At 53.1% G+C, this 14,737-nt stretch overlaps 1 protein-coding gene across 14 annotated transcripts in view; it reads left to right on the forward strand.

Moving 5' to 3' along the window:
* Positions 1 to 2,162: 2,162 nt before the first annotated feature.
* The window catches only part of ARHGEF2 (Rho/Rac guanine nucleotide exchange factor 2), a 39,033-nt gene continuing 26,458 nt past the window's right edge, over positions 2,163 to 14,737 (forward strand). For 6 of the 14 annotated variants that reach the window (XM_032317229.1, XM_032317230.1, XM_032317234.1 and 3 more), the window contains exons 1-4: positions 2,164 to 2,313; positions 4,234 to 4,547; positions 5,700 to 5,817; positions 14,088 to 14,205. In XM_032317229.1, coding sequence (XP_032173120.1) covers positions 4,255 to 4,547; positions 5,700 to 5,817; positions 14,088 to 14,205 — 529 coding nt within the window. In that variant the 5' untranslated portion in view covers positions 2,164 to 2,313; positions 4,234 to 4,254. Of the gene's footprint in view, positions 2,314 to 4,233; positions 4,548 to 5,112; positions 5,211 to 5,699; positions 5,818 to 8,574; positions 8,857 to 14,087; positions 14,206 to 14,737 lie in introns of those variants that run through there. The other 8 variants (XM_032317226.1, XM_032317228.1, XM_032317227.1 and 5 more) reach the window with 4 other exon arrangements.

Here is a 14,737-nt window from a genome sequence, read left to right on the forward strand (position 1 = left end):
GCTCCTGCCATAGAATGGGGTCAGGGGAGCTGGGCGGAACCAGCGGTGGCTCCTGCAGTTTCCTTGATCTGAGGCAAGGAGAAGCCCAGCTCTGGTCCTGTCTGGGGTCACTGCTGGATTCATGACTCACTGTCCAGGGCAGAAGCAGCAGGAAGATCACATTTTGAATCATCAGAGGGTTTTCCATGACCCTGTCCCCCCAGGGCTGGGAGAAGCCAGCCGAACAGGACATCTGGCTCCGTCTTCCTTCCCATTCTTTATTACCTGGTTCTTTTGGGGGTCGTCTTCCTGATTGTCACCCTTGGGGAGACTCAGGACCCCAGGGCCAGGCCCAGGAAACCCCCAGGCTGTGAAGGGGACTGAGCAGAGTCCCCCGCAGTCCGCTCTGCCCGGCCGGGTGGGTGCAGCAGCGGCATTCACAGAAGCCCTGCCCGCCCTCCCCCAATTTCTAAGATGACAGAGGGAGTAGGAAGAACACATTCGGTCTCTCTGAGAACCCGTCTGATCGCCTCCTTTCTTGGGCTGGCGGAGGGGCAGACGCGGAGCGTTGAAGAACAGCGGCACTGCGGGGCGCGCCTGGGGGGCTCAGTGGGTTAAGCCTCTGCCTTCGGCTCAGGTCATGGTCCTAGAGTGCTGGGATGGAGCCCCGCATCAGGCTCTCTGCTCCGTGGGGAGCCTGCTTCCCTTCCTCTCTCTGCCTGCCTCTCTGCCTACTTGTGATCTCTGTCTGTCAAATAAATAAATAAAATCTTTAATTAAGAAAAAAAAAAAAAAGAACGGCAGCACTGGGGATGCTGTATTTCACAAGATGACTGTGAGGGTCCCACAGGACAGCGCAGGCTGGAGGGGGGAGGTTCCCACGACACCACGGGCTCTGCACAGCTTAGCTCCTCCTCCGCGGGCTCCAGATCCCGGTTAGGAAAGGCCTTGGGGACTTCAGCGCCCCCGCCCCAGGCTTGGCGCCCAGCGCCTGCTCCGGGGACCTCAGCAACCCTCCTTTGCGTGCCTTCTTGTCCATCCTGAGATTCGGAAACCCAGTTGCTCTAGATCAGGAGTCTGCAAACTTTCTGTAAAGATCCAGATACTATTTTAGGCCTTGTGGGCCAGACGGTCTGTGCCGCAGCTACAACTTTGCTGCCGTAAGGCCGACCCCGCCGCAGATCGTATGTAAGTGAACGAGCGGGCCGTGTTCCAAAATAGCCTTTATTTATGCTCACTGAAATCTGAATTTCATAGAACTTTTATGTGTCACAAAGTAGTGTTCTTCTTTGGATTTTTCCCCCCAGCCATTTAAGAAAGATAGCAGAACAGATCTGGCCCACAGAGTCCACTAGCCGCTGCCCCTGAGACCAGAGCGCTCTGCCCCCGCTTCTCCCCCAGGCTCCGCCGGCCCTTCTCGCCCCGGACGCTGGCTACGGCCCGTCCTCTCCATCCGAGGGCGTCCATGGCCACAAGTCCCCGTCGTGCTGTGTTACTGCGCACCTGCCGGCGAGCTCTCCAGACGTCCCGGTCTCAGACTTGTGAATAACGGAGATCTCTCTCTCTCCCTGTGTGCTCCTGTCCCTGCGCCCCGGTGTGCCCCACAGAGTACGGGTGACTCGTGTGGTCAGTGGACGGCCCCCTCTCCGAGCAGGGGCAGGTGACGCTGATGGTGTGCGCTGGTGGGGAAACCATTCAATCCAGAGACAAGAAGATAACACGACTTCTTAGAGCCCCTTCCTGCTTTCCTCCCGGGCCTTCCTCTGGAGCGTCTGACCCCAGACCTATTTCAGAGTCTCCTATCTCTGCTCCGCGGCAGCGGGTAGTGACATGATGGGATCTCATTTGGGGGCTAAATACAGCCATTGTGCGAGAGCCAGCCCTGGCCACTGCCCGGCACCATTTCCTGAGCTCCGGAGGCTGGGGGAGCCCGGAAGGGCCTGGCGGGAGCTGGCGGAGGAGAGGGGAGAAGGCGACCATGCGGGCAGCTTGCGTTTCAGAAAGCGGAAGGAGGAATGTCTCCGGGAGGGGTTGAGGCCGCCTTGCTGCACCTCATCCCTTTGAAGGACAGAATGGACATTATTGACATTGTGGCGTGGAGGGGGCGGAGTTGAGAGACCAGGACAAATGGAGAGAAATGGAATGAAGATATGAGGCAGAAGGAGCCCCATCGGGTACATTTGCACAGAGGGCGGAGGCCGGGAATGAGTGACGCAGGCGCTGGGCAAAGGTGGGTCTCCCCGCAGAGGCCAGACTCCAGCTGGTCGGAGTCCGAGGAAGAAGGGTGGGCGTTCAGGACCAGAGCCTCTGTCTCCCACGGACCGTCTGCAGCAGGTAGCATCCCCAGGGACAGAGGGGAGGAAATGCTTCCCACCAAAGCCAGCGCCACACACGCCACTGGGACGGGCGTAGCAGACAGAAGCTGGGGCTGGTGACTCGGCCCGTTGGCCTCTTTTGTGAGGTCTCTGCCCCCTTTCCAGCTCCCCCTGCTCCTCTGTTCCCAGGGAGCACCCGGTCCTCCTCTTGCCTCCGCCCCAGCCTCTCACAATACTCTGTGAGCATTTCCCCTCCCTGCCCCCCCACCAGCTCTGGAGACCCTTAGAGGGCAGGCTGAGGCTCTGGCCCTGGGACCGTGCCGTGCTGGCCGTGGCGCTGCCCGTCCCATTTCTAGCCGGCACATCAGGTGCACCAGGCCGTGTTCGCAGACGCAGAAAGCGCGGACCTGTCCTGGCGGCTGGCTGCGGGCCCCACGCCCACCCCCCACCCCCCCACCCGTGGCTCCCGGTGTGAGGAGCGTGGCCCAGCTTTCCAGGCCTCTCCCTTCCCCCTCTGTCCCCAGAGCCGTTGGTGGGGCCGCAGGTGCACCTGCCTTGGCCCAAGCACTCACCCCCTTCCTTCCGCGCTGTGGCCGGGACAGCACAAGGGCCTCTCTCTGGTGCTGGGTGGAGCAAGGGGTGGGGACAGGTTGCAGGGACAGTAGGAAGAGTGGCTTGAAGGAGCCACCTTCCGGCAGTGGGACTTCTGGTGTGGGTGGTGAGGAGTAAGGTGACAGGCGGAGGCTGGGCGCCCTTGTGGAGAGCCTGCGGGTCAGGGGAGGGCTCTGGCTCCCCGCCGGCTGGTCCTCCGGGGCCCTCCCAGCAGCTCCACTGGGAGACTCCCCGCTAGCAGAAGACCCCATAGGGACAGGGCCTAGGACACAGCAGCACAGGGGCCGGCAGGAAAGGAGAGGTCCCGCCCGCCCCCCACCTCGGGTCCTTGGTCCTTTGTTGAGGAGTAGGGCGTCTCAGCTTCAACTTTAAGAGCTCCTGAGGGTTCTTAACTCTGAGACACACTGAGGCTGGCCCCGAGGGCCGCCGGGCGCGGGGGTGTTGGGTGGCGAGAATAGTGCTCACGTCAGGGACAGAAGAAACTTCCAGGTGGCGGCCAGTGGTGTCCAGCGCTCTGCTTCTGGAGAGAGGACTTCTGGCTCTGCTCCTTCCACATGAGCAGCCTTGGAGGGGCCAAGCTGTCCTCCCCGCCCCTCTGTCTGCCTAGACTCCCCCCTTGAAGCCAACCACTCGCCCCTCTGGACCCCTCAAGGGCCACTCACTCCCTTCGGTTTCCTCTTCCTGAGTTTTCTTTTCTTTTAATTAAAGATTTTATTTATTTATTTGGTAGACGGGGTGGGGGGAGCCCGATGTGGGGCTCGATCCCAGGACTCTGGGATCGTGACCTGAGCCGAAGGCAGACACAACCCACGGAGCCACCCTGGCGCCCCTCTTCCTGAGTTTTCTGAGGGGCTATGAGCTCACTCCTTCCACACCCCACAGCCTTCTGTCGCACCTCACTAGCCACTCTGGCCACTCAGTCATCTGTGATTTGGGCTTCTGTCTCTGCACACGCACACATGTGCACACACGTAGGCATGTACGCACACACTCCTGCACACACACGCATACACGCGTGTGCACAGGGGCTGTGAATTCCTTGAGGACAGGAATGGTATCTGTCTCTTTGCTCGGCTGGGTTTTCTGCTGTGCTGGTCAGGGCTCAGGACATGGGCGCATCCTGGGGCAACGAGGATGTCCTCACACCCTGGAGAGAGCACCGGGCTGGGAGTCAGCGATGCTGCTTACCCCTCTGGGCTCCGCGCCGGCCACGCCCCAGCTCCCCGCCTCAGGAAGGGAAGGGTTGGCTGTGATACCCCCCCAACCCCCCCATCCCAGGATTCCAGGATTCTAGAACTCCTCTCGCCCCTTTGTCTTCTTGACTCAGACTGGCCCGTGGGTGCCTCCCATGAACGGAGACGCCCCAGAAGTGTTCCTCGCAGGCGGAGACCTGGTGTCCCAAGGCTACACTCGCCGCTGCCTATCCGCAGTCGAGTCCGGAGAGCAGCTGGAGGAAGACGAGGAGGAAGACGAGGAGGAGGAGGAGGAGGAGGAGGAGGAGGGAAAAACAGAGAAGCGAGATGGCTTCCACGCTGTACCCCTCCGGAGGTCAGGGGCCTTCCGTGCCCATGGCCACAACCACAGCCCGTTCAAAAGACACAGCTGGGGGCCAGGCAGGGAGCACGAGGATCCACTGAGCAGGTAACGCCCGTGGGCCCTGCCCCTCCTCTCCTCAAGTCCCAGACCCTGGAGAAAGGGGGAGGCAGGGATGCCGGGAGCTGAGGGTACCTGGGCCCTGGCCCTCCCTGGAGAGTCTGAACCCGGCCTGTCTCTGGCTTTTGGGGGAGATGACCCTGCTTTTCAAAGTGCGGCCCCCCTCGCTCCTCTCCGGCTGGTCTGGGGGCAGATGGGGGAGGCCGTGGAGGGGAAGGGACAGGCCATATTGCCTCCACCTCCCACTCTGGGTTTCACTGACCCATAGAGCTGGAAGGGACTCAGGCATCATGAGGCCCGAACTTGTCCCTGTGCAGCTGAGGGAAGTGAGCCCAGAGAGCTTCGGAGACCCCTTGGGCAGCGTCCCCGGGCTGGGGCATTGCTGGTTCTGGGCTGACCCAGACGCAGGACGTCGTAGGCTTGTCCGTACAGCAGCGCAGGGCGGGGAGAGGGCTGTGTGCATCTTCCTGCCGAAGACGGGGACCGGCTCTCCTCCCCTTCTGGAAAACCCCAGACCACTTCCCCAAAGACAGGGGAAGTCAGAGTGGAGGTCTGGGGGTCAACGTGGAGAGCTCAGTGTGACGGGTCTCTGAGAGGAAGGGCACTGACCGCTCTGGCCGTGGTCCCCAGGGGCAGGTTCGCTCAGCTCAGGTGAGTAGACCAAGCTCCTGGGCCCAGCTGGCTGAGCTGCGGGAAGGACAGGGCCCTGAACGGACTCGACTGGGAAGCCTGGCCCACGGGGCTCATGAAACCTTCCAGAGAGCAGCCCGTCGGAGGCAGAGATGCCCTGGGGATCGCCATGGGGGGCTAGCTGTATCGCAGGGCCTTTCAGGGGTCACCTTTCGCCGTCAGGCACTGATTCTGCCCCTTGGGCTTTGAAGGGGCAAAGCTGGGCATCAGAATCCGGGCAAGGAATGAGACTGCAGCTTGCCCTGGGGTCTGGCGAGCGCCGGTGTCCCTTCCGAGGACAGTACTGCCCCGTGGCCAGCAGGGGCCACCCTTGCCCGCAGCTTCGCAAAAAGCACAGCCCCAGAAGCCCAGTTTGGGTCATCAGGAAGGGCCCGGTGGGGCGGTGCCCCTCCCTGGTGCCCGTCACTAGCCACTAGGTACTGAGGGCAGTGGTGACAATGTGTGTTTCAGGCACGAACTGCAGGCACCGGGATGCACAGGCGCCAGGGAGGCCGCCTTGCTGCAGAGCCGAGAGGAGCTGGACAGCTTTCTGGGGCCGCAGAGCCAAGGCAGTCAGCCCGGCCGCGCGGTATGGACAAGCATCCCCACGGAGGCCAGCGCCTTCTCCCCGTCTCCTGCCCCCTTGTCTGTCCAGCCACCGCTCTGTGCCCCTCTGTCCTGCCAGCCGCCGGGTCTGTCTGTGCCTGGACCTTGTCCCGACTCCGACTCACTGAGGCTGTGTCTGCTGTGTGTGTAGCCCTCTGTCCGCCTCCCCGGGTCCGCACGCCCTGTCCCCCACTCCTGGTGTCCTGCCCCTGCCTCTCTCTCTACGACTCGCTGTCCCCACCTCTCTGAGTCTGAGCTCTGCGCTGATGTGGGCCTCTCTGCTCCTCTCATGAAAAGGCTCCTGTTCCCCTAATTGTGATAACCACTTCTTCCTGTGGGCTTCACAGTTCTCAGCGTGGAGCCCGACTTAGACTATGTGGGAAGAAACCAGGCGTCTCGTGCCCTGAAAGGCAGTGATCTCTAACAAGAGAATCATAGACTGGTGCATGAGAAGGGGCACAGAGTCTGCCCTGCCTTCTGGCTTAAGGGAACGCATCTGGCGGATCTCAAGCCAGGACCTAGGGACCCCTGGGGATACACGGGCCTTTAGGCGCACCCCTGCGTCAGCTAAGCTCAGTCCCTCAGGCTCCTCCTCTAGCTGGCCAGGAGCCCCAACACCAGCCTCCTAGGGCCAGCCTGTGGCTTGGGGGAGAGGGTAAGGGAGATGGGCCGCTGCAGACAGTAGCTGGACCCTTCTCGTCCCGCCGGCATCCCCACGGCCCCCCTCCTCCAGCGCGGCGCTGCAGGAGGAACAGGGTGGGGAGGCAGACCAGCTTCCAGATCCTTCACGTACCTGCTAGAGGACCTAGCTCTCTCTCCAAAACTCAGGATAATAAAAATTGTCTTTTAAAGTTATGATTATTTTGAGGGCGCCTGGCTGGCTCAGTGGGTTAAGCCTCTGCCTTCAGCTCAGATCATGATCCCAGGGTTCTGGGATCGAGCCCCGCATCGGGCTCCCTGCTCAGCAGGGAGTCTGCTTCTCCCTCTCTCTCTCCACTGTCTGCCCTACTCGTGCCTCTCAGTCTCTCTGTCAAATAAAGAAATAAAATCTTTTAAAAATTAAATTAAATCAAAATAAAATAGGGCGCCTGGGTGGCTCAGTGGGTTAAGCCTCTGCCTTCAGCTCAGATCATGATCTCAGGGTCCTGGGATCGAGCCCGGCATCGGGCTCTCTGCTCAGCGGGGAGCCTGCTTCCTCCTCTCTCTCTCTGCCTGCCTCTCTGCCTACTTGGGTTCTCTGTCAGATAAATAAATAAATTTTTTTTTCTTCTTTAAAAAAAAAAAAAAATAAAATAAAATAAAGTTATGATTATTTTGAAAAGAAAAACAAAAAAGGAAGGAAGTTCAAGTGCCCAGTGCAGAGGCTGGCCCTCAGGCTGAGCCCGAGGACGCGCAGACCCTCTCCCCTGCTCTCCCTCAGCCCTGCCTGCCCCCTGCCTTCCTGCCCTGCTCCTCCCCCTCCCCTCCCCTCCCCTCTCCTAATCTTCAAGCCCTCCCCCTGTGCTTCTCCCCGTCTACATGTTGGTGTTTTTGTTTCTTCCTCCAGAGCCAGTGCGTACAAACACCACCGAGGTCTAGGGGCCAAAAGCTCGAGGCCCACGAGGGTGGCCCTCGGCCTGCAGAGGGGGTGCCTGGGGCCCCCAGGAGGTACTCTGTGTGGCCAGCGCAGAGCTGACCCTCTAAGACTCAGCACTGGGGCTGCTGGCCGGCTCAGTCAGGAGAGCCCGTGACTCTTAATCTCCGGGTCCTGAGTTCCAGCCCCACATTGGGCCTAGAGATAACATTTAAAAAAAAAAAAGAAAAAAAAAAAAGATTCAGACGTCTTTTTTTTTTTTCTTCCTCTTAACCAGACGCCACACCCAACGTGGGGCTGGAACTCAGGACCCGGAGATCAGGAGTTGCAGGTTCCGCCCCAACTGCGCCCACCAAGCTTCTCCTAGTTCAGACGCCTTAAGTGGGGCCTGCGCTCTTCCCTTTGCCAGAGTGACTAGGACCCCCTGCTGTATTTCCCTCTCTGTCTCTCTCTCTCTCTCTCTTTTTTTTAAGATTTTATTTTTATTTATTTATTTAAAAAAGATTTTATTTATTTATTTGGCAGAGAGAGATCACAAGTAGGCAGAGAGGCAGGCAGAGAGAGAGGCAGAAGCAGGCTCCCTGCTGAGCAGAGAGCCCAATGCGGGGCTCGATCCCAGGACCCTGGGATCATGACCTGAGCCAAAGGCAGAGGCTTTAACCCACTGAGGCACCCTTGATGCCTCTAAGATTTTATTTTTAAGTAATCTCTACCCCCAACATGGGGCTCAAACCCAGAGCCCTGAGATTAAGAGTCCCTTGCTGCACCTGCTGAGCCAGGACCCTCCCTTTCATCTTTAAGTCCATGTTTGAAATCGAATGCCCAGTAAATCAGCGCCTGCCTCTAGCCCTTGAACACTACCAGTGCCGGGGGGTCTTGGTCCGGCCCTTGTCCCCTCTGCTGCTCCCTCCCTGCCCCACCAGAGAGAATCACTTCCTTGAATTTTCTGTATAACCCATCCACATTTCTTTATAGTTGAACACAAATATATATGCATTACCTAATAATATATTAATTTTAATTTTAAAATGATTTTAAAACAATGATGTTACGTGGTACAAAATGGTCTATAATCTGCATTTTCAGTCCACACTCTAATTTTTATCAACGTGTCGCTGACGCTTCCGGTTTATTCGTTCCCATCCCACTCTGCCCTCGAACGTGTAGACAGTGTCGGCTCTGCTGTTCGAGCAGCGTCACCGTGAACCTGCTGTTGTCAGTCTTCTGGCCACATTTGTAAGCGTTTTCCGAGGGCAGACACCTCGGTGGGGGAGCCGAGGGGTGACAGCGCACCTCAAACTTACAGGATCGCGGCAGACTGTTTCCTCCCCCTCATAAGTGTGGGAGAGGCACTCTTGATCCTCGTCTTTCCCGGCATTCGGAGGCCTGAGACTTGGTAATGCTGCCGGTCTAGTGATCATAACCCCCACCGAGGCAGCAACCCCCACGGTACGTGGTACGTGCGGCTGAGCATCCTCTCCTGGGCACACAGGTCCTCTGTGCTTCCTCTTCCTGTCTCTGCCCATGTCTCGCCTTTGTTGTTATACACATTGCAATGATCTTTTCACCACATGGAGAAAAATGGTTTGTCTTTTCCTTCTCCTGTGGTGACTTTACATAAATAGAATTTCCTAATTTCTAATTTTATTTTAAAATATTTTCCTTTTAAGGAATCTCTACACCCCACGTGGGGTTCGAACTCACAACCCCCACATCAGGAGTCACATGCTCCGCCAACTGGGACAGCCAAGCACCCCTGAATTTCTTTTCTTTTTTTTTTTTTTTTCAAGATTTATTTATTTATTTGACAGACAGAGATCACAAGCAGCAGAGAGGCAGGCAGAGAGAGAGGAAGGGAAGCAGGCTCCCTGCCGAGCCGAGAGCCTGATTCAGGGCTTGATCCCAGGACCCTGAGACCATGACCTGAGCTGAAGGCAGAGGCTTTAACTCACTGAGACACGCAGTCGCCCCGCACCCCTGAATTTCTTAGTTTTTAAAAAGTAAACATTTATCAGACATTTATCAAAAGTAAAAAGTATAACACGTATATAAAACATGCATTAAAAAAAATAAAACATGCATTAAAACATGTTTGAGATTTTAACTAGAATTGTAATGAATCTGGAGAATAATTTAGGGAAAGTTGACATCTGTACAATGTTGCTTCTTCCTTTCTATGAAGAATAGTACACCTCTCTAATATTTTTTTTCCCCATACAGACCTTGTAGATATAGATGTATTCTTAGGTATATATATTTTTTTAAGATTTTATTCTTAGGTATATTATACTTTTGTTGTTTTAAATTTTAGTCATTCTGGTGGATGTCTTAGAGGTATCTCATTATGGTTTTAATTTGCATGTTCCTGTTGAAACAGTTTGTTGGGCATTTATCTTTCTTTTCTTTTCTTTTTTTTTTTTTTTTGAGAGAGAGAGACCATGGTAGGGGAGAGGTAAGGGCTAGGGAGAGAGAGAGAATCCCAAGCAGACTACAGGCTTACAGGCTCAGCACTGGATCTGATGTGGGGATTATCCCTGAGAAAACAACGTGAGCTGAAATCAGATGTTTAGCAGAATAAGCCATCCAGGCACCCCACTTATTCATATTCTTATTGGCCAGGTACATATCATCCTTTGTGAAACATCTGTCCAAGCCTTTATCCACTTTTTTTTAAAGATTCTATTTTATGGGGCTCTTGGGTGACTCAGCCATTAAGCGTCTGCCTTTGGCTTGGGTCCTGATCTGGGAGTCCTGGGACCAGGCCCCACCTCAGGCTCCCTGCTCAGCGGGAAGCCTGCTTCTCCCTCTCCCTCTCACCCAGCTTGTGTTCCCTCTCTCACTGTCTCTGTCGCTGTCAAATAAATAAATAAAATCTTTTTTTTAAATTCTACTTTTTGGGGCACCTAGATGGCTCAGTTTTTGGACTTCTGCCTTTGGCTCATGTTATAGTCTCAGGGTCCTGGGATTGAGACCCGAATCAGGCTCTCTGCTCGGTAGGGAGCCTGCTTCCTCCTCTCTGCCTGCCTCTCTGCCTATTTGTGATCTCTCTGTCAAATAAATAAATAAAATCTCAAAAAAAAAAAGATTTTATTTATTTGAGAGAGAGAGACACAGAGCATGAGCATAAGCAGGGGGAGGAAGCTGAGGGAGAGGGAAAAGCAGACTCCCGCTGAGCAAGGCACCGTGTGCTGGGTCGATCCCAGGACCTGGAAATCATGACCTGAGCTGAAGGCAGATGCTTCACCAACTGAGCCACCCAGGCACCCCTTTTTATAACAATTTATCTGTGATTTTTTTTCTTCTCTAAGTAGATAATTATGTCATCTGTAAATGAGCTTCGTTTCTTTTGTTCCAAAATTTATTCCTTTCCTTTCTTTTTCTTGCCCTCGGTGCTGGCCAGGATCCTACTGTAGTGCTGAGTAGGAATGTGATAACAGTAGTCTTGTCTTTTTTTTTTTTTTTTTTTTTAAATGAAAAAGCACTGTGCAGTGTATTTTGGTGTTTCTATTCACGAGAATGGTTTCCTTGTCTCTGATTTTAGAGGGACCACATGTTATTGAAACTGATTTTTGGCTGTAAGTGTTTAAAGAACACTTTTTATCAGGTTAAGGAAGATTTCTTCTATTCCTAACTGCCAAGGCTTTGGTTTAACAACAAATATTGAATTTTATTCTCTGCTTTTCTGCTTTTGCAGAGATAGTTATGTTCCTCCTTGAATATGTTACTGAGGGAAATCACATGTAAAGATTTTTCTCATGTTAAGCCACCCTTGTATTCTTAGGATGAATTATTTGTTTCAGGGGTACAAGTCTGTGATTGACCAGTCTTACACAATTCATGGCACTCACCATAGCACATGCCCTCCCCAAAGTCCATCCCCCAGCCACCCCATCCCTCCCACCTCCCTCCTCCCCAGAAACCTTCAGTTTCCTGAGATTAGTAGTATCTAATGGTTTGTTTCCATCTCTGGCTTTGTTTTGTTTCATTTTTTCCTCCCTTTCCCTCTGATCCTCTGTCTTTTCTGTCAAATTCCTCGTATCAGTGAGATCATATGATAATTGTCTTTCTCTGACTTATTTCGCTCAGCATAATACCATCTAGTTCCATTCACGTCATTGCAAATGGCAAGATTTCATTTTTGATGGTTGCATAGTATTCCATTGTAGACATATACCACATCTTTTTTTTTTTTTTTTAAAGATTTTATTTATTTATTTGACAGACAGAGATCACAAGTAGGCAGAGCAGCAGGCAGAGAGAGAGAGGGGGAAGCAGGCTCCCCGCTGAGCAGAGAGCCCGATGTGGGGCTCGATCCCAGGACCCTGAGACCATGACCCGAGCTGAAGGCAGAGGTTTTAACCCACTGAGCCACTGAGGCACCCCGACATATACCACATCTTTATCCATTCATCTGTCAATGGACATCTATGGCCTGGTGCATTTTGTTTTATTTATAGAAATTAATTAACTACCAATTCCATTTCTTTAATAGGACCATTCAGACTTTCTATTTCTTCTAGACTTAATTTTATTAAGTTATATATAGATATACATATGCATTTTTATAAGGAATTTTGTTTGCATTTTCAAAATTGCTATCATCAGGACGCCTGGGTGACTTGGTTGGTTAAGTGTCTGCCTTCAGCTCAGGTCATGATCCCAGAGTCCCAGGATCAAGTCCTACATCACCCAACGGGGAGTCTCTGACCCTGCCCTTCTCGTGCATGTCTTCCCTCTCTCTCACTCTTTCTCTCTCAAATAAATAAATAAAACCTTTTCTATTTTTAGAGAAAATTTTATACCACCATCACTCATCAATTATTAATTTTGAATCAAAAGCACTTAGTTTAATAAAAGTATAAATAAAATCTTTTTTAAAATTGCTATCATCAAGTTGTGGGCAGTTTTCTCCTGCTTTCCTTTTTTTTTTTTTTTTTTAAGATTTTATTTATTTATTTGACAGAAAGAGAGAGATCACAAGTAGGCAGAGAGGCAGGCAGAGGTGGTTGGAAGCAGGCTCCCCGCTGAGCAGAGAGCCCGATGCGGGCCTGACCCCAGGACCCTGAGATCATGACCTGAGCCAAAGGGAGGGGCTTAACCCACTGAGCCCCCCAGGCGCCCCTTCTCCTGCCTTTCCAATCACTGGGTCTGTCCCACATTCTTCCTCAGTTTGTCCCTTCCCTCCATCTGCCCAAAAGTTGTCTACAATTTTTGGCTTTATTGATCCTGTTTTGTGTTTACTGCTCTGTTGATTTTTGCCTTTTTAATTTTTTTTTTTTTTTAAAGTAATCTTTCTGCCCAACGTGAGGCTCAAACTCACCTCCCTGAGATCGTGATTCACATCCTTGGCCAAATGCGTCACCCAGGTGCTCAGCTTTCCGCTTTTATCCGTACTATATCCTTCCTTCTGTTTTCGTTGAGCTTCTTCTGTTCTTTTTCTAACCTTTTGAAGTTGACCTAGTTCATTAATTTTCAGCTTTTAAAATTTTTTGATATAAACATTTTAAGGCTATAAACTCCGTCCGAAAAACTACTTTGGCCATTTCTCACAAGTTTTGCTCTGTGGTTCTATAGTATTTTCATTATTGTTGTTATAAAATATCTTTTTAAAGAGATTTTATGGTTTATTTTTATTTAATTTTTTAAGATTTTATCTCATTTACTATTGTTATAAAATATCTTTATTTTTAAGATTTTATTTTTAAGTACTCTGTACACCCAACGTGGGGCTCCGAGATCATGACCTGAGCCGGAAGCAGATGCTTCACTGACTGAGTCCTCCAGGCACTCCTAGTTTTACCTATTTTAAACTTTATATGAATGTAATCATACAGGACGTACCTTTTTTGTGTCTTGACTCTTTCCCTTACTGTTGTGCTTGTGAGATTCACCCTTATTGTTAGGCGAGCTGCAGTGTGTTTCCTTTTCTCTGTTGACAAGTACTTTGATGTGATACACCCCGGGTTCCTCATCCTGTCCATTGGAAAGGGATTTCTGGCTTGTTTCCTGTGGTCTCTATGATACAGGTGATTTGAAATATGTTGAAATTTGCCTTATGACCCGATTCATGACCAGTTTTTATAATGCTTCATGTAGGCTTGAGAAAAACATTTATTTCCTAAGGGTTGGGTGTGTGGTTCGTGAATGTTCCTGCTGCCTTTTGTCTTACCCCCAGGCTGTCTCAGTCATGTCCTTTCCTTTTTATTACCTGCCTGGCCTCTATAGCTTGAGTCTGTCGTGTCTGGAAACACTTTGGGGTACATTTTTTTTTCTTTTTATTTATTTGACAGACAGATCACAAGTAGGCAGAGAGGCAGGCAGAGAGAGAGGAGGAAGCAGGCTCCCCGCCGAGTGGAGAGCCTGATGTGGGGCTCGATCCCAGGACTCTGGGATCATGACTCGAGTCGAAGGCAGAGGCTTTAACCCACTGAGCCACCCCGGTGCCCCTGGGGTATAGTTTTTCTAAGTGATTCTCTGTGCTGGGCTTGAGCTGCAGCAGAGGGCTGAAGGCTAAGTGGCAGGAATGACTTGCCAGGGATTCCCGGTGGAATGTCGCCATGTCGCAGCCGTGGGGAGCACAGAGAGGGTGTGGAGGTAGCCTTCTGCGGGAAAGTGGGTGCGCGCAGAGCAGGGGTGGGATGAAGCCTGACTTCCTGTGGGCGCTCTCCATGTGATTCTAGGGTCAGAATTGCTGTCATCCGTCTGCCGGCGCTTTGGACCACTCGGCCCCTGGCGTGCTCTCCAAGTCTGTATCCATGAGTGGCATCAGTAGCCTCTTGGGGTGCTCCGATCCGGCTGGTGAGTGGGGGTGGGCAGCGAGGCCGCTCTGGCCCCTTCCCTCTTCGTCTCTCCACCGCGCCTCAGGTGCGGCTGGGCGCTCCTGGGTTCCGTTTAACCACACACCCTTGGCAACACCAAAATGCCTCTGTTCCGGTGAGAGATGGGAATTCAGGACTTTGGCGTTCTAAGACTTTCCTTCCAATGAAGGAGAACGTGAGACAGATTGCGGCTCCCCAGCTCCCCCTGCCCCCGGACAGGGAGGACACTTAGCTGTGACGGACCTTGTCCTCAGGAGCAGGCCCTGGGAGCTGGGGGCTGGGGTGAAAGCTCTGTTCTCCCGGTTCCCAGAAGCAGGACTGAGACGTCCGCCCTCCGCCCCGCTCCGCAGAGCCCTCCCTCTCTGCTCCGTTCCCTGGCTCCCTGGCCCCTCTGCTCTGGTCCACTCAGACCCCACCTCCCTCCCTCCTCCTGAGCACCAGCCCCCAGGACCCGCGGGAGCACCTGCAGCTTGGGAACCTGACCTGGGTGGAGGGGGCGGGGGAGGCAGCCC

This window comes from Mustela erminea, chromosome 17 (assembly GCF_009829155.1).
Source record: "Mustela erminea isolate mMusErm1 chromosome 17, mMusErm1.Pri, whole genome shotgun sequence".
Lineage (NCBI taxonomy): Eukaryota > Metazoa > Chordata > Mammalia > Carnivora > Mustelidae > Mustela > Mustela erminea.